Source organism: Pomacea canaliculata, linkage group LG3 (assembly GCF_003073045.1).
Source record: "Pomacea canaliculata isolate SZHN2017 linkage group LG3, ASM307304v1, whole genome shotgun sequence".
In the NCBI taxonomy this organism is placed as follows: Eukaryota; Metazoa; Mollusca; class Gastropoda; order Architaenioglossa; family Ampullariidae; genus Pomacea; species Pomacea canaliculata.
In genome coordinates, this window is record NC_037592.1 from 20,133,928 (window position 1) to 20,151,731 (window position 17,804).

Sequence of the window (17,804 nt, forward strand, 5' to 3'; positions counted from 1 at the left end):
TGATCATATAAAATACGGAATGTGCTTCTAACACGTACACAGTAAAAGACATGTAAACAACAAAAATATTGGAAATTTTCTAAGAATAACTTTATGACCTAAAAGAAGTAAAAATCTTTCGCGTAGTGACTTGGCTGAAGTTTATGGCACTCTAGTCATGAAGAGAGTTAATGTTTGCATTAGTCTGGCTTTGTTCCAGGTCAAGCAAGATGTCTTCATTTCGAGCTCAAAATAAGCTGAGCCATTTTACAATATTGTACTGATAATTTATCAAATATGGCTTTTTAAGTTGTCTCAATTAGTGACGATCTGACTTGAGAAACTCTTTGCCAAATTTGTACCATGTGGCTAGCTTTAAACATTCTTTTTGTAACCAGTCAACGTCTTCTGCCCCTGGCCATTGGGAAGAATAGTTTAAAATTTAATTTTATTCGAATATATGTGGGGATAATGAAGGCTCATAAAATAACAGATTCTCAATTTGGAGATTTTCTTCAATGTGTCACCAGGAAATAAAATATTTATCTGCGTGAAATAAACTATGAAACTGTAAAGTTCTCACAAAGAAGTACACAGAGTTATCAACACAACGGCCATACTAAGGTCCTCAGCCAATAAGTCACCTCCAACAACAAAGCACATAAAAGCACATAGAGCTTGTCTGATTCTATATTTAAATAATGTAACATGCATTTTTCTTTTATCACAGAAGATGATATAGGTCACGTGGAACATTATTCAAGCGGATAATGTTTAGCACTGTCTCATGCCAGAGGGGGATGAACAGTCACTGCTAAGCACCAGAGACTTATTACAAATGGTGTTAGCTGTTCAGAGTATAAGAACATATACATATATGTTTATGTCTTGAACTGCATTCACATTGTTGTGTCCGTGTATACCTGTAGAGTTGCAGAAGCAGTCATTTTGTGAGTGCGAGCTGTTTTCCTAGTCAAAATAAACAACAAAGCATGCAAGGAAGCAAGGAAGAAAGGGGATAAGAAAGAGAAAGATGGAGAGAGTTCAACTTCCTCTGTGTAGTTTATGTTAACCTCCCGAAGAAACAAAAGCATGGTGAGCTCAAATCACATTCGGCTTCTTCACAGCGTGTAATGGGCTGCAAGGCGTTTACAGATCGAGTGAACACGGATAGTCGAAAATCGCGTTTACTAGGCGGGTAACCAAGGTAACCAAGGTACTCTGTGAAAGGTAATAGAGTTTACTGAGCTGGAAGACGCCTAACAGGGTTTACTGAGCTGGAAGACGCATAACTAGGTTTACTGGACTAGAAGACACCTAACAGGGTTTACTTGGCTGGGAGATGAATGGAGTCAGGGGGAGGAGACAAAGAAGGTCGTTGGTGTATGTGTGTGTGTGCACGTGCGAGCAGGCTGTCGTAACACAATGAACTGCCATAACATGGCAGGATGGACTGCAACAACATGATCTTTATTATAAACTGATGGTAAGATAAAGTGAAGTTTCTTCAGATAACGAGTGATTTCCTCTGTGTGTGTGTGCGTGCTGTCATAACATGGTCTTCATTACAAACTGCTGGTAAGACGAGGTGACATTGCCTAAAATAATGTATGTCGGCATGATTTCTTGCGCTTGCATGTGAGATGATAGTCCGGACACTGAAGTCCACAGACCGATCTGCAACACACCAGTGAAAACAACCACTTTCAAGAGGTTCAAATGTTCTTTTGACATGTACAAGATTTCTGAGAAATCAGCTGATGTGAAAAAATTCTAAATTATTCGTAGATAAGCACCTCATCAGTCAGATGAGTAAGATATATATAGAGAGAGATATGATACAGAAAGAGAGATAAAATGAGGGGAAAAGATGTGCCATGTCACCCCGTAGAGAGTTGCTGGTGTGGAAATTTAAATTAAATATATTTATGTTCACATGTACATAGGCGTGGGTGGTCCTTAGGTGAGCAAGTGAAAAGCATGCTACAGCTGCTGAAAAGTTTCTGTGTTTGTAACGCGTGGGCTACTGGCTTTGGCTTGGTTACCCCGCTAGAAAAGCTTGCATCATCATCATCATCCATCATCATCAATTATCAATCACCATCATCAATCACCATCATCAATCACCATCATCAATCACCATCAATCATCAATCACCATCATCAATCACCATCAATCACCATCAATCATCAATCATCATCATCATCATCTTACTTTCATAGCTGTCGTTGCTCCCGACTTGATGGAATAGACGCTAAAGGAGAAGTGTTCTCTTTTGCCTGAGGAGTCGAAACTGACATGTCCTGTCTCTCCATAGACATGAACCTTTATTCAAGCCACCATAGAAAAGAAACCATTACTTGAAGAAATAATACAGCCGTGATATAAATCATATAAGTAAAATCACTTTCAAATATTTTAAACCATAAACTGCTTTAATATTTTTAAACATCAACAATATATTACTATGACTAAATGTTATCTTTCTCTCTCTTGCTCTCTCTCTCTCAAATCACTCACACACAAACAAAGAGTATTCCTACAATGGACAAAAGGACTGACCACCCGCAAAGCATCCATCAGAGTGTCTCCATGCTCCTTCTTGTCCACCACGAAGCTCGTGCATTTCATAGACTTTTCTTGCCGCTGCTCGGTGTCGCCGTCGTCGTTGCGTGCGTGGAGGAAGATGTTTCCGTCAGCCTGCAGCACGTCTGTGAGGGCGGCCTGCAGCACCAGCAGCGTGTCGGCGATGAGGCCACGAGCGCTGTGTGTGGCCGGCGAGGGGGAGCTTCCTCTCTCACCACCTTCACCTCGTCTGCGGGGGCAGCAACGCCGTCCTTGGCCTGATGGGACGAGCTGGGGAAAGGGGGATGCTGCGTTGTTGTCGCAGGCTCCAGAGGCAAAAGCTGGAAGCCGCTGATGTTGCAAGGTCGACCCTGCCGCCATGATGCCGAGGACAGAGTGTGGAGAATAGGCAGGACGTCCTGCAGCACGTTCACCAAGCGCACGTCAAGCCAGTATAAGAGACAAGACCACATAATAATAATAATAATAATAATAATAATAATAATAATAATAATAATAATAATAATAATAATAATAATAATAATAATAATAATAATAATAATAATAATAATAATAATAAATAATAAAGATTCTTTCTCTGAAGAACTCACATTACTTAATTAAATAGCTAGCAAGATATACTAATCCACATAAATTCTGATTTACTAATTTCTTTTTTAAAAAATATATATGGAAAAATATGCAAATATATAAATGTAACAGTATAAACAGTATAGTGACAGTATAAACTGACTTTACCATTGTGACAAGTATAATATCTTTAACGTTAGCCTGGACCTGAAAAGAGAAAAATACAGCTGAAAAAATAATAAATTACAATTACAATATTAAGGGTAATTTCATATTTACGATGCATTATAAAAAATAATAATAATTTCAGTTGTTTTAATATTACTTTCAGTCAACTGTTCCCAAACCAAAAACAAGTTGTGACGGAAATAGATACAAGGTTGGACACTTGAGAAACATCAAGCAGAGTTGGTATTGACAATATACATGTCTTGCCTGAGCTAACATGGCGACAGAGGTCACAGGGTCATCTTGCTCCAGGTCAAGTAAGATGCACACGTCTCGCGCTACGTGAAGCGAGCGAAATACAGATGACATCTCAGTCACATGACTTTTGTCGCCCACACGCCGGACGTCCAGTTCCAACATAATCTCTCGGACGTTGATTGCCTGGAATAAGTCCTGGATTCGCATTAAGCCTACAGGACGAGAGTAGGTTGGTTTTTATAGAGCGGACAGTTATCACCAAACGAGTCATCAGTCAAAAACAAAAACAAAAACAAAAACTAAAAACCTCACCTAAAGACGGTCATTGAAAATTCCATTCAGCATAACTGCAGAAAAATATTATATTCACCAAAATATAGTACCTCACATACACCACCCTCCTAAATACACACCACCTAAAAAAGATGCACATCACAAATATGTAGCACCTGGCGAAAATGTAGTACATCAAAGACACTCCCAAACATACACCACATCACAAACACAACCTCACAAACATACATCGCCTCAAAAAAGTACCTAAAAAAATACACCACTCACAAAATGCACCACCTCATATAAAAATGTCACAAAAATATGTCAGCTCACAAACAGCCAACCAAACTCAAAGAAATGGTTTACATGGGAAATTACTAAAACTGTCTTCTTGATGTGCACGTCAACATGTAAAGAAGACGATTCTTTTTATTATTATAACCTTAGATACATTTTTATCTTTCTGTGTATATATATGTGTGTGTGTGTGTGAGGACATAGAAAGAGAGGGAGAAACTCGACTTTTCTTTTAAAATTAAATTCGATATTTTTCTTTTCTTTGCATTGTACTAGACTTGTTCAGATATTTTCATCATTGTAATAGGCTCTGCGTACAGAAATAATTAAAAACAAATTTATAAAAGACAAAGACTGATTCATTGTAAAAGTATACAATCAGGAATTTACAACCTAATAAAAAAAAAGCGCGGTTATGTACACAAGACGGGCGGGAAACCAGACTATTGATAAAGATGAGTTTATTCCTCATGCGTGGCACAAATAGACTGATGTTAAAATTAATAGCAGGCTGTATGAGGGCTTAGCGGTGCTTGAAACATTATTTTTCATGCTAATACAGACTTGTACAATGACAGGAATTTTCAGTTGCAATGGTCTGTTTATAGTCATCTTCTTTTTGATACCATCATGTCCTTTCTGTAAAAACAATGAAATGTAAGCACTTGGTTTTCCTTTTATTTCTGTTCTTTCACTCAACTGAGAAAAAAAATCATTTTCATAAATGGAAGCTAACTTTTACAAAGCTGTCCCAATTTTACCAAAACATGACGACCAGTCTGCTCCAATTTTGTGATAGCAAACACGAGTGGAAGAGGAGCAAATGTCCTTCGCACTTCATCTGACACAAACAGGAGTGTGTAGGCCGTAGACATCCTAGTTTGAGTTTGTCATTATTAGGGACGAGCTACGTGGCCACAAAGTTTAAAATGAAGCTGGGGCGAGGTAGCCAGTAAAAGGTTACCATGGTAACATCTGTGACGTCACTTACCTGCTGTAAGTAGAGTGAAACCTAATGGAATTTATTGATTTAATGTTGCCTTTTTACAAGATGTTAGCCGAGCACAGAAAAGCTTTTAAAACTGGTATTTTCAGCTGTTTTGTTGCGTTTTTAATACTGATGCGTTCAGTAAAGCAGTAGAGTTCCTTAATAAGGTTATGTTGTCGTAAACAATAATATTGATTTAAGCATCATCAACTGTAAAAAGAAAGTCGAGTACACGATCAATGATAAACAAGTAGGACGCTGTCAATAGCCAGTCTCAAGCATTTACAGCGCCACCTGCCTACCTTCATCAGAGTCGTACACGTACAGGGCGGAGGTGCAGTCGTGGTAGTCAAGCAGGTCGACGACTGCTGCCATCAGAGGGGGCGCATCAGCAGCTGGAAGGGCGCCGCCGTCGACAGGTTCTGTGATGAGCCCAAGCTGATGAAGGGCACGTGAAAGGTGGCGCTGTAAGACTGGATGGTTGGCAGGGAGGATGCGTTGGTGATGCCAACAATGGCTACGATATCGTGCGCCATGAGACTGCACACTGCCAATGAGTAAGATAACAATACCATCAACTACAAAATGTAAGATACACTCTAAGCTGCGAACGTAAGGCCATCGACAATACCCTTAGCTACAAAAGTAACGCAAATAACAACACCTTTAGCCACAACAGTCGCTATCCTCCACCGAATTTCGTATATTTTTTATTGTTTGCTGTTTTACATACTGTAAAATAATTTTTTTTTTAGCAGGTGCATGTGAAAAAAATATATAAACCAACCACTGAACAAGAACATCATTAACACAAACGTTCTATTGAATTTATTTCTTCTCAGATGATTTGAAAGGCAGGTGTTGGAAAAATAAAATTTCCTTTTTCTGACTAGTGTGGTAGAACAGCCGTTTGGCTATGTCTCAGCCACTTCTTGCGTATCCAAAATAAACATCCCCCCTCAAACTCCTTGTCAGTTCCGATTCCACTAGCAGCTGTCGTTTCCTCACTATTCGTGTTTTTTTTTTTTTTTTTTTGTTTTTCTTTATCTTGCTGCAGTGTCTGTTGAACATGTCGGGCCATGGTGTCTGCAAATTGTTTGGCTTGTGGTGCCTGCGTATCAATCAAAACCGCATTAGTGAAATCGATCTTTCACGTGTGTGAAACGATTATAATCTCAACTGCTTTCTATAAGCCGGCCTGCTTGTATGTTGGCTTTTGATGATCTGATTTATAGGATGGATGACAAAAGATGAACAAACAGATGAATAAATGCGCCGATGAATGGATAGATAGACTGTTATGTTGTTTTATGAGCTAACAGTTTTATTGGTGTCGAATAACACTATGCATATCTCTTTTTGAATACCACCACCTGTCCTAACAAGAGCAATCGCTCCTCAAGAAGTGATTTGCCGCTTGTTTAAATTGGGAAAGAGAAGTAAGTTGAGATTAATGATTTTATTATCAAGAGAAACAGTTAAAAACGGCCAGTTGGTCATTCTCCTTTAAAAAAATTTTAGTAAAAATTTGACACACTCTTAATTTTGATTTTTCTTAGGTAAAACTTTCACTTAGAAATGTTTTTAAAGCATATACAAGTTTACCGAAGCAATATTGGCAGGATAGGGTAACTTTCGATGATAAGATAAGACTTCATTTATCCCAGGTGGCCATTGAAGGCAGCTCTGTATGGAAACACAACAACAAAAGAATGTTAAAATAGGCTTAAAGAAACTGTGAGCAGTTCGAGGTCGGAAGTATACATCTTTTCTCGAAGAATCACTGAGTTGCTGTACTTTTGTAAATACAGAAACAGACCATCCTAAGTCCTCTTACATAATGGGCAAAATTAGAATATTTAAAACACAAAGAAGACAAAAAGCTTATTTTATTATCTACAATGATATATTAATTACAACGTTAATTTGCAAAATTAAGTTCACTCAGCTCGGAACTATAGAGTTGCTTTAGGAAGCATGTGAGAGTTGGGTAAATGATGGCTGCCCGCACACACACGTGCCTTCGAGACAAAGTGTAGAGCCAAGCACGCAAACACTGTCAGAAGCATGATAAATGCATGTGCACGCGACAACAATCTCCACGATGGCAGTTGTACCTTCAGTCAGCTCGTAATATTTGACCAACAAGGCGACATCCCATGGAGCCCACGCTGGCTCTCTATGCATCAACAGCTAGTGTTTACAGCAAAACTAACAACGATCAGAGTTCTTATGCAGGCAGAAAAGAACAGAGACTAATTGCAAAGTTATCAATCAACGAAGGAAGTCACTCTGTTGTGAGTCAACTTTAAAACTCGTGCCCACTGTTAATTTCTCATGCAGCTCACACATTTACAACCACATCAAGGCAATGTATTAGTAATATCTTCTTAAAATAAAAAAATACCTTATGGCGAGTAAAACGAGAAGCCAGTCCAACAAAATATTGAGATGTACATGTATATGTAAATACAGAATTTTTATGATGGCCATGACAACGACGACGACGATGACGCTGATCTCATCAGGTGCCCCGTCCAGCTTACACTCTCATACACAATTCATGACACCGATGCTGTAAATAATTCTCTCATGATGTATAGCGCACACAATAACAATGGAAGCACACTAGTAAACATTTGTGGACAATCGTCTCTCATTGTCATTGATTTAACATGTTCTTTTTTCCTACGTGAATCGAGTGTCGGAGGATCGTATCGGCTCAGACATATCTCTGGATGTAATGCTTGTCTATATGGCAGACTGTCGGTGGTTTTCCCCCGGTACTCCTCCGCTCTCTCCCTCTGTGTGTGTGTGCTTTAGTGTTTGTATCAATAAAAGCACTATATAGAAACATTCATTGCTACTGATGTTTGCAACGGTTTTATTTGATGGTATTATCTTTATATTCAATAACATGAAAGGAGATTTATCACACTTTACCATTAAAGAGTGGTATTCAAATGATTTTACATGCATTCAGTCCAGATGAGACTGACAGTCTGCGGTGAGACATCTCCTCGATGAGACCTGTACTTTCGTCTCTGTAAAAAAGGAAGAAGACAGAGGTTCCCGCATCCCTAGTAAAGACCAACATTCTGTGGTAGAACTGAGGGAGAGTGGAGGAGGAGGGGACAAGCCGGGATAACAACCTTTGATCCTTTACAACCTTGCAGTTTACGAGTCTGTTTTGGCTGACTTAACGTGTCTCGGGGTCGGAGAGGGCTGCAGCTAACCCGCTGTCACCATGGCAACGGCGCCAAGGATCATCACATCTTGCTGCTGCTGTTGGAGAGGACGGCAGTCAGCAGACGACTAGCACTCAGTTTGCAGGGCTTAGTGTGCGTGTGACTGTGTGTAGTGTGCGTGTGACTGTGTGTAGTGACTGTGTGACTGTGTGCGTGTGACTGTGCGTAGTGTGCCGTGTGACTGTGAACTGTCCACGTGTCGACCACGGCCAAACATTTTAAAGGAGTGTCTAGCACTACGGCTACAGAATGTGTACAGAGTGACATTAAAAGCATTTCAACTTACACAAGCAGTCTGCTATAAGGCTACGCGGCTGATGCAGACGTGTGACATTTCTTTTCGTCTGAAACTTCCTGACGACGAGATATCAAAGAGCAAACATGGGAACGATTTCATGCGGGTAGAACTCAAGTGGAGGGTGGAGAAATATCCTGAGGGCTTTAGAAAGAACCCGTTCCCAACTCGGCCTATAATCAAACATTAGTGTAAAGGTGAGTCATTCAGTGCATCGGCCTGCAGCCTGAAGGGCTGCTGTCATTGCTAAACTGCCATATTTGTGAAAGGTCGGAATGTATAGACATCCCCCCACATTCCCCGCCATCGTTCACAGTTTTCAACCCTTCAGGTACCCAATAACACCACCCTACCCTCGCACCACTAGGGCAGCGCTAGAGGGCTTGTTGTCAAGTGTTTCAAGAGGTACTTCAATAGGTTGATATTCTGCAGGGCACAGAATCATTAGTATCTCATTAGAACCTCATTTTCTTCTTCTCTAAAAACCTATGAAGGGACATGTAGGTCTCTGTGTACTACGGTGACTTTAACTCTTGTTGCGACTAATTGAATGGAGAAACGCTGGGTGTTTTGTAATCGATCTCGACATGTTGGCTGACCGGCTGACCGGCTGACCGGGTGCTAGTCTATAATCGGAAGGCGTTCAACACCCGTTTCTCCAAGAGAAAGTAACAACCGTGAAAGTAAACTTGTCTTCTAGATTACTGAACTGAGCTGAACCCTTCTAATTTGATAACTTGTCTAAGGAATCAGTATAATTTATCTTCACACAAACTCTGGAGCTCTGCCAATACAGCCAATATATATAATTGAGCACAACCTAGTCACAGTGAAACTACAAATCTCCATCTATTTTTAATCGCAGCAAACATCTTCGAGAGCTGAATAGGAGTTTGCACATTTGTCTGGGATATTAGTCTATAACCTAGATACTTCTCTATATATATAAATATTAGTAGAGTCAAGCGATGAATGTGTGGATGTCAGAGCATGATAATCTATCCCATTGGTCTAATACCAATCAAATTGTGTACAGCTACTTTTTGTCCTGAATGTATATTTCAACGCAACTCATTTGTTTTAATTCCTTAAGGATGGATAGCATGTTCCTAAACATGTTATCTGTCATTTGTTAAAAGGCCCGATAATGTTATGGCAGGTAGGAATTTTAGAAACATTTAATCAACATGCATCGAGCATGCGTTCCAAGTACATCTACCACGCAAATGCAGGTATAAAATGAGACAAGACTCGAAAGCTTGAGAAGAAGCAAACCAAAATAACCTGAATCCGTGAATAAGCCTGTTTATGATTAAATGAACCACACACCAGCCTGACAATCCTGTTTGATGAATTTGATGAAAATAAGATGATAACCTACCTCGTGCCCTGAGTTAACCTGCTCGTAATAAAATAAACCGCAGACCTTTTGGTCTGAGAAAACCTGTCATTGAGTTAATCACAATGGAAGTGATTAGACACTTGATTAGAGCAGGCCCTTTAATAAATGATGGCAATCACAGTGAATGCACTAAGACGTGAAAGCCAGATGATTACTGTAGAATTACACATGGACCTATTAACATTTGCATATCGATAAAAAAAAGACTAAAACCTTGTCAAAACTGACCAACCAGCTAAAAAATGGAGATGATCGAGCATTGAAAATGCTATTAACTTGTGAGGCTATATCCATATTAACTTGTAAGTCAATTGACAGAGATGAAAATGTAACATCTAGCAAGCTGCTGAATATCCATTTATACAGACTAACACTCTAACATTTTTTACAATTAACATGGGTTAGTTTTGTGGTTTCATTTTGTGGCTGTTGTCAAATGATAACATCAACTACTTATTTAAGTACACACTAGCTCACTTCCAAGTACCATTTAATATGCACTTTACCCTTTTTAACATTTACTTATGACTCCAAAGTTTATATTTGTATATATAAATCAACTAACAAGATTCAAGATTATTTATTCTGTCACCCTCCAAGGTGTATTCGGATATTAAAAATATATCCACACATGTTCACGCACATTCCTATCTTTCTAAATAGTATTTTTTATTCACATACACACACTCACTGATTTATGACAGCTTAGAAAAAACAAACAACCAAAAAAACCACAAAACAAAAACAAATCAACAGCAGCAAAAACAACAACAAAAATATATAAGGAAAAAAGGGAAACTATCTAATTCTTTGTATCATCCACTCATTCATTCCTTCTTCAAGCCTCTTGATTAACCCAGAATATTTGTGGCTGCAGGAAAATTCCTCTTTTTTTAAGTTGGGTTTCCTTTCTGCAGACTTTCAACTAATACAAATACAGAAAACTACTAATCAAGCATCCTAAGAATGGGTTCACGTAAGTTTGCTCGCTTTATGTGTGAAGATAGGAGGTACACTAGAGAAGAAAAATGCTGTTTAATCTTCGTCTGAGCAAAGCGAAGTGAATATTAGTCCAGTAAAGCGTGATGCGTAATGTAATTAAATTGCTTCCCACGTTTTTTACATTTCTTTGAGCTGACAAATGTTTGTATCTTAAATTTAATCATCAATGTGTGAAGGTTCGGGTTGTAGATGTTCGGTTCATTTTTGTTGGGAAAGCGTTTTATCGAGCGTAATAGAAGCCAATATCGCCATTGCATGTCGTCTGATTAGCCTTTGGCACCAACAGGAAAAACGCCCCCGTCATCGACATGCAAGAGGTCAAAGTTAGTGGAACTGTGTTGGCATCCTTCTCCAACACCTTTAGTTGTCTCGCGCTTGGTGACCTCGTAGTGAAACACATGGTACCCTCACACACAGACAGACAGACAGACAGACAGACAGACAGACAGACAGACAGACAGACAGACAGAATGTGTAACAGAAAACAAAGGAACTGCGTTACGACCAGCACGATGACGTCAGCCCTTACTTGCATTGCTGACGGCGAAACTGTCCGTGACGTCGACGTACGTAACGACAGGTTCCAGCAAGATGGCTGCTGGAGCGCGGTGGTCGCTGACATTGTCCTGCTCTGATAGCAAGGAGTTGTGGTTCTTGACTGCAGCTTGAAAAGTCTGCGTGAGATGCCGAGATCGGTCATCAAACAGTGCACCTGCAGCATGAGTGAAAAAAACCTCTTTGTAGCAGCACCACGTCACACACACACGCACGCACGCGAACACACAAGTGTGCATACCAAAGAAAAAACATCTGCAACGTCCGCACTTGAAAACCACTCTTTTTACCTATTTGCTATAATAACAAAGACACAAACAATCTCTAGTGAAAGTATTTAAAGTACTGCATTATCTTTGACCATCATAAATGGACTAATCACAAGAACGTGTGCGCATTTTGGCAGACATCAGTAAAATAGTTCAAAGTAGTATGCAAGATGCACCTGGCGCCTGAAAGGAATTCACACTCAGATGGACGTGACAATGAAACTACTACAAAAACTCTCAGGATTCATCTTCATGCTTGTACGCATTCACAGAACATATTTACTTTTTTGCATGACCGGCGTCAAGAAAAACTTCAATCCTTCCTACAAATACACAATAATTTCTATAAATCACTACAGAAAAAGAAAACGTCCCACTCCTTCCCGGATGTTCTAAAGCTCCAATGAAATCTTTACATCTCGGATGATAAGAAGGAAATTGACCATTGAGAAAAATCTTGATAAGGAACAAAAAGTGTTGACAGACGAAAATGACCACCACGACGTGGCAATCAAACAATATTCCCGCAAATTGTTGTCCACAAGATGTGTTTGCAGTCCTCAAGTCCATAATTCTGCTTCACTTACATTGTCCTATTCTCTTCTCGTATTGAACAGCACGCTACCTGGCGTTCGCTTGACGTTGACAAACACAGTTATCCTCCAGTCTCCCGGCGGGACGTCTTGTAATCGTCAGAGCGGCGCGCCTCAGTGAGGTAGCACAGGTCGTAACGGAAACGCCAAGGGGTCCGCCATGCCATGGTGTGACCAGAAATAACATGGCAAGTAATGAGGAACGCTCATACTGTAGCATTAAGGCTACAAAATGCCTTCCACTACTTTTGTGATGATAATAATACAAAAACATCAGTGACTGGGAAACTCAGAGGCATTTTGCAAAGATTTTTTTTGGAAAAAAAGTAAATAATCCTTCGTTGTACACCATCCTGCATCATACAGGATCAACAAGCGCCTGGACAAATACAGTAGACTTTCTGTTAACTAGAACTAAAGCAACCGGTGCTCTCAAGCAACCAGCAAAAAGTTGTGTTAGTGAAGTTCTTCAGAGGAAAAGGTTTTTGATTGCCATTTAACTAAAATAATACATTAAGTACAGTAAGCTGTTTTTGTAATAAAACTGACTGAGACAAAGTTTGTCTTTATCTTAATGGGGTGTTAATTACTACTTTTCAATATTACAATTAAATTTATTTTATTGTATCACTTAATGTATAGGTTTACTTAGGGCTATTATAATAGTAACTCAAGCAGCCGTAAACTACATTTATCAGGAATCTACCAATTCCCAAGAGTGCCGATTAGCTGAGAGTCTACATTATGTCGATGACAGGCTTGTCGCAGTTAGAAGCAGTCAACCTCGAGCAGAAGTTATCAGCAGCAGCAGACGCCAGGAAATAATGGTCTCGTCATCTGTCCAAGTAGTATCATCTTAGAAGTACTTCTTAGCCCGTCTGTCTGTCTCTCAATTTCTGCACTCCCTCTAACCTTTTTCAGGTCGCTGGCGACTGACGTGTTAGAGACCTCACTTTTTGGGGAGTCTGCTATGTAGGGGCGGGGCTCAGCTCCTCTTCCTCCCTTCCTTGCCTTCTACAGCCTTCTATGAAGTCACGTACCCACACTAAAACCGCTGGGTAGACTGGAAGGAAGGGGCAGGGAAGGCAGTTCAAGCGCCGCATGGGTATGGAACCAGCGCTCGGACGTTAGTACTGTAAGCACGCGGTTACCCGCCTACCCTAAGCTCCTTTACTCAGGGAATAGGACCTCCATGTCATTGGAGGGCCAAGCCCTTGCTGCAGTAAATAAAGATTTATTTCCTCTGTTAGACCTTTCTTACAGTATGCGAGTTGCGTGGTTATTGTGGAAACTAGCGCACACAAAATGACATCTGAGTTCAGTGCACAGCAGGTGTCAGTGGCCAGGCGGTTGTTAGTGCTCCTTAGCTACTTAGCTACTCCTCTTCCATATCCCTCACACTCAACTTATTGTGAGTTCACCACGACGCAAAATCTTGTAACAAAAACTGGGCACGAGGCTCATGCTGTTGTTTGATGTTACCATTTCTGTTTTATAGTGTGATCTTTCTATAAAAGTTATTTTACTCGCTTGTGCTCACAAGCTTTCCCCAAAACACATGCGTATACTATGACCAGATAAGCAATGTAATCTGCAGCAGACTGAAAAAAACATTAGCCAAAATAAAAGATGATTAATTGAGTTGTAAGCTTACACGTCAGTTTTATTCAGACATATAAATATATTGTACTGGGTATTGTGTAGACGTGTCTTGGCGGCCAGTAGCCAGGTCCAGCAAGTGACACAACTGTAACTGTTACACCAGACAACGGTTGTATCCAATGTAAACGGCATACACGGGTCACCACGTTTGACTAATACACTGGTGCAATCAAATTTCAATGAGCAGAGCTATAAATCAGCAACAAACATGAGGTTTATAATGCACGTATCAGGAGCTACTGGAGCATGACAATGAGGTGTTCCGCGTCATTAACGTGTGCCGTGATTTTCTTCCGCCAGTTGTGTTACGGCGACTGTGAGCATGGCCACAGAGGCTGCAGAGGGCGACTGTGAGCAGCAACCACTGATCTGGAACAACTTGAGTACTGCACACTAGCAACGCGCACAAAAATCAGGTTGGTAACCCTGGTGACAGCGTTCCTTGAAATCTAATTAAACTCAAGCGCGTGCACGTCCTTCCCGTAGCCAGCCAACGGGAATCACGTGACTGGGCATGCACTATCGATCGATACCACGTGACATTCGGGCTTCCCAGGGAGCATGTCAGTGCGACACCGTGGGTATACGACTTCCAGACGGAGCTATTGAAATCTGCCAGCGACTCTCCTCACTCACTCCTGTTACTAGCGTTACCAACGCATTACACGAGTCACCGTAACTTCAGTACACGTTGAAATAGGTTGAAAAACACAGGTAGGAGTGAGTGAACATTCGCACATCTGTATGGTATATATACCATGTAGTTAATCGAGAAGTAATATTTCTTTTTTTTCAAGCGCTGTTTTAACATTTCAATACCCAGGTCTATAGGCACAATAATATTAAAAACTCAAATATGCATGCTCATAATAAACAAAATATTTGCTTAAAGTTGCCCAATAAACGATACGAAAAGTAAATAGATGCAATTTATCAGACGAACGGTGACGTGCAGAGCACCTGACATGTCAATAAGTTGCTGGGAGTCTCATAACAAGACTCAGCTGGAGTTACACTCGTTACACCAGCAGATTCCTTACATTCTCTTCTTTGGACACCCGATACCCTAACTTTAGCCTCCACATCTTCCTTGCGAACCCGTTTTCTTATGACTTGCTATTCCTGGAGCATTAATGTCTCATGAGAAAATGGAATGGTTAATGTTTTGACCGACAACATGGCTTATAAGTCTTAGAGTCTCACGTAGAAAGAATTTTTAAAAAGTGTTTTTGTGAGCTTTTTTAGAACATATAAAGAGACTTGGGTGAAGTGATATAGCATCTTACCTAATTTCAGTCGCAGCTCTCCCCTCTTATCTCGCTTGTCCACACCGAGCGTATCGTCTACAACTGCCATGGTTTTCATGTGCAGGAAAGAATCGAGCAGACGACAAGCAAAAATGGCGACGCCCAAAGAAAAGTGAAGACGAACCATTGCGTGTGCACTGTCTATACTATCAGGGCTTGGATGCTGGTGTGAAACATCAAACGCACAGCTGCTGCAAACCTACAACGATAAAGATGTATCATCTAAGTCAGTGGTGGCCATCATGCCGGATGCAAGGGGAGAGGAGTCTGCGCGAGGAAACCCAAACTGTTTGTGGATATTGATCCAGCGGTCCAGGGAGACCTCGCTGCTCTGTGCATCACAACCATTCCTATGCTTGTCCACATTTGCATTTTCACCTTGATATCAAAAAAATGAAACCCTACTATATCAATGTATCATTTCTTCTGAAAAGTGAAGAAACAAATGTAATATAATTCCTATTCTGCTTCGTGGCTTTATAAAATCTCCATCCTGTCTATGCATGTATACATATATCTATCCATTTATTTATCTATGTCTCACATTCCATCCATTTATGTATCACAATTCTGCTAACATTCCACGCAGTTACCATGGGAAATAAAACTCTATATTGGCTTTTTTTCTTTAACTGTTTTGTTGAATTCTTTCTTTCTCTCTCTCTCTCTCTAATTCATTGTGTGTGTGTGCGCGCGCTCTGCTGCTTCAACTTCGTGTTCAGATATTTTGTTGCAGACGACAGATAGGTGATTTTCTACGATTTCATAATGTCTACTGTGTACTAACTTTGCTTCTTTTCAGCCTTCTGCTGTTTTCTACTCTCAGATCTTTGCCCTTCACTATGCTCAGTAAGTAAGAAGATTGGTTTACATGCACTGCTTCCATGGCAAGGAGAGACAGCAGATTAAAATGTCGGTCCTTAAAATTATTATGCCTCGTTGCAGGTGTAAGATTCTCTGTAAGTCGTCTGTGTATTCCTTATGATATCGCGTCTGTTGAAACAGCGAGAGAGGACGTGTCGGTTATTGATAGGATTTGAAACTCAGGTGATCGGTGGTGTGTCGTTAGTTGGATTACAGATATATATTAGTAACAACAATCAAGATGGCTCTTAGTAATGTCCAAATATATCATTGGATCAGCTCACACTGGGGTCGAGCTGACGTCATCGGAGGACGAGACTTCGTTGAAGCAAACGAAAAACGTCCAGTGTAATTTCTCTTATTAAACACAGCATCCTAAAACATTCAACTTTTTCCACATGAACAGACACAAAAATAGACGAGATTCAAACTGATTCTACTCTTTACGAGATTCTAAGCAGTTTTCTTTTGCCTTTACAATCCCTTTAAAGCTGCAATGCATATTTTGGGGAAAAAAAACCTACGTAATCAGAAAGTTTAGAGAATCCCTTCAATAAAGATTAACATATATCAATGAAACAGATATAACGCTAAACAATGTTTTGATTGTATGTATTTTGAATATTCATAATAATTTACAGGGTATCTTCCTAACGTTTTCAGTCTTACTCTATGTTTCTTTGTTTTACTTCAAAACTAACAAGAAGTGGTGGCCACCGAGACTGACACTGCCAAGCCCCGGACTGTTTCGAATATTTCACACCACACGCGCATGTTTCGAATGAATGAGATCATGAATTTAATCGTTCGCGAATTCATGCAAGTGAACAGTATTGCGTTACTTTTGAAATTGCTTTTTCGCGTCCGCACCAGGGGGACAGGGAGCCCGGCTGTAACGCCGTGTGATGTTCTGATAGTAAATCGAGCCGAAAAGGGGCGCCCCTGGCAATTTCTGTTTTCGAAAGAAAGCCTTCTGGAAAAGGATGAAATAAAAGTGTGTGCCCACTTTGTAATGGAAATGATGCGCCCTGGTGTTCTAGAAGCCAGACCCCGTAAAATTGAAAATACAGAAAATACAGAAAATCGAAAATACAGAAAGCTTCAAAGGGACGGTTTTGAATTGTACTCAGTTTGTCTGCTTCAGACTTCTTCAAAAGTTTTCAATGTCTGAATGGAGTTGTCTGGAGACAAACGTAGACCAAAAAGCAGAAGCACTGATAAATAACAAATATTGTAAAATTTTCCAAACGGAATAAATTAACCAAATGCCTAGAAAATGGACCTCTACTGATGTAATAAAAAGAGGAAATAATTTTATCTGCTGTTCCTCTGAATATTTGCAGTTTTGTGTGTTGTTGAGGCATTCTTCTTTGAAGTAAAATATTCTATTTTTGCGATACCACTTCCAAAGCATTTATACTCGCTGACCGACTAGTCACACAATCACTTCTTGCACCAGAAAACAAGACCACGTTATATGAAAAT

At 40.1% G+C, this 17,804-nt stretch overlaps 1 protein-coding gene across 2 annotated transcripts; it reads right to left on the reverse strand.

Moving 5' to 3' along the window:
* Nucleotides 1–104: 104 nt before the first annotated feature.
* LOC112560821 lies at nucleotides 105–15,874 on the reverse strand. Of its 2 annotated transcripts, XM_025232884.1 has the most exons (7): nucleotides 15,435–15,874; nucleotides 11,599–11,781; nucleotides 5,425–5,669; nucleotides 3,571–3,773; nucleotides 3,304–3,342; nucleotides 2,542–2,963; nucleotides 2,258–2,304 (listed from the first exon to the last, which is right to left on the reverse strand). In XM_025232884.1, the coding sequence occupies exons 3-6, from the start codon at nucleotides 5,495–5,497 to the stop codon at nucleotides 2,607–2,609; spliced, it is 672 nt and encodes a 223-aa protein (XP_025088669.1). In that variant the 5' UTR covers nucleotides 5,498–5,669; nucleotides 11,599–11,781; nucleotides 15,435–15,874; the 3' UTR covers nucleotides 2,258–2,304; nucleotides 2,542–2,606. The 2 variants fall into 2 exon arrangements, with proteins under 2 accessions (XP_025088670.1, XP_025088669.1); XM_025232885.1 differs by lacking the exons at nucleotides 5,425–5,669; nucleotides 11,599–11,781; nucleotides 15,435–15,874 and adding an exon at nucleotides 105–1,656 and having other exon boundaries at nucleotides 2,194–2,304; nucleotides 3,571–4,201.
* Nucleotides 15,875–17,804: the final 1,930 nt, after the last annotated feature.

Excerpts from the sequence above, each read along its gene's own strand:
- LOC112560821 (XM_025232884.1), bottom strand. The coding sequence starts at position 5,497 with ATGGCAGCAGTCGTCGACCTGCTTGACTACCACGACTGCACCTCCGCC. Across the intron at positions 3,774-5,424 it reads CGTGTACGACTCTGATGAAG|GCTTAATGCGAATCCAGGAC; the intron begins GTAGGCAGGTGG and ends CTCGTCCTGTAG. Across the intron at positions 3,343-3,570 it reads CTGTCGCCATGTTAGCTCAG|GTCCAGGCTAACGTTAAAGA; the intron begins GCAAGACATGTA and ends TTCTCTTTTCAG.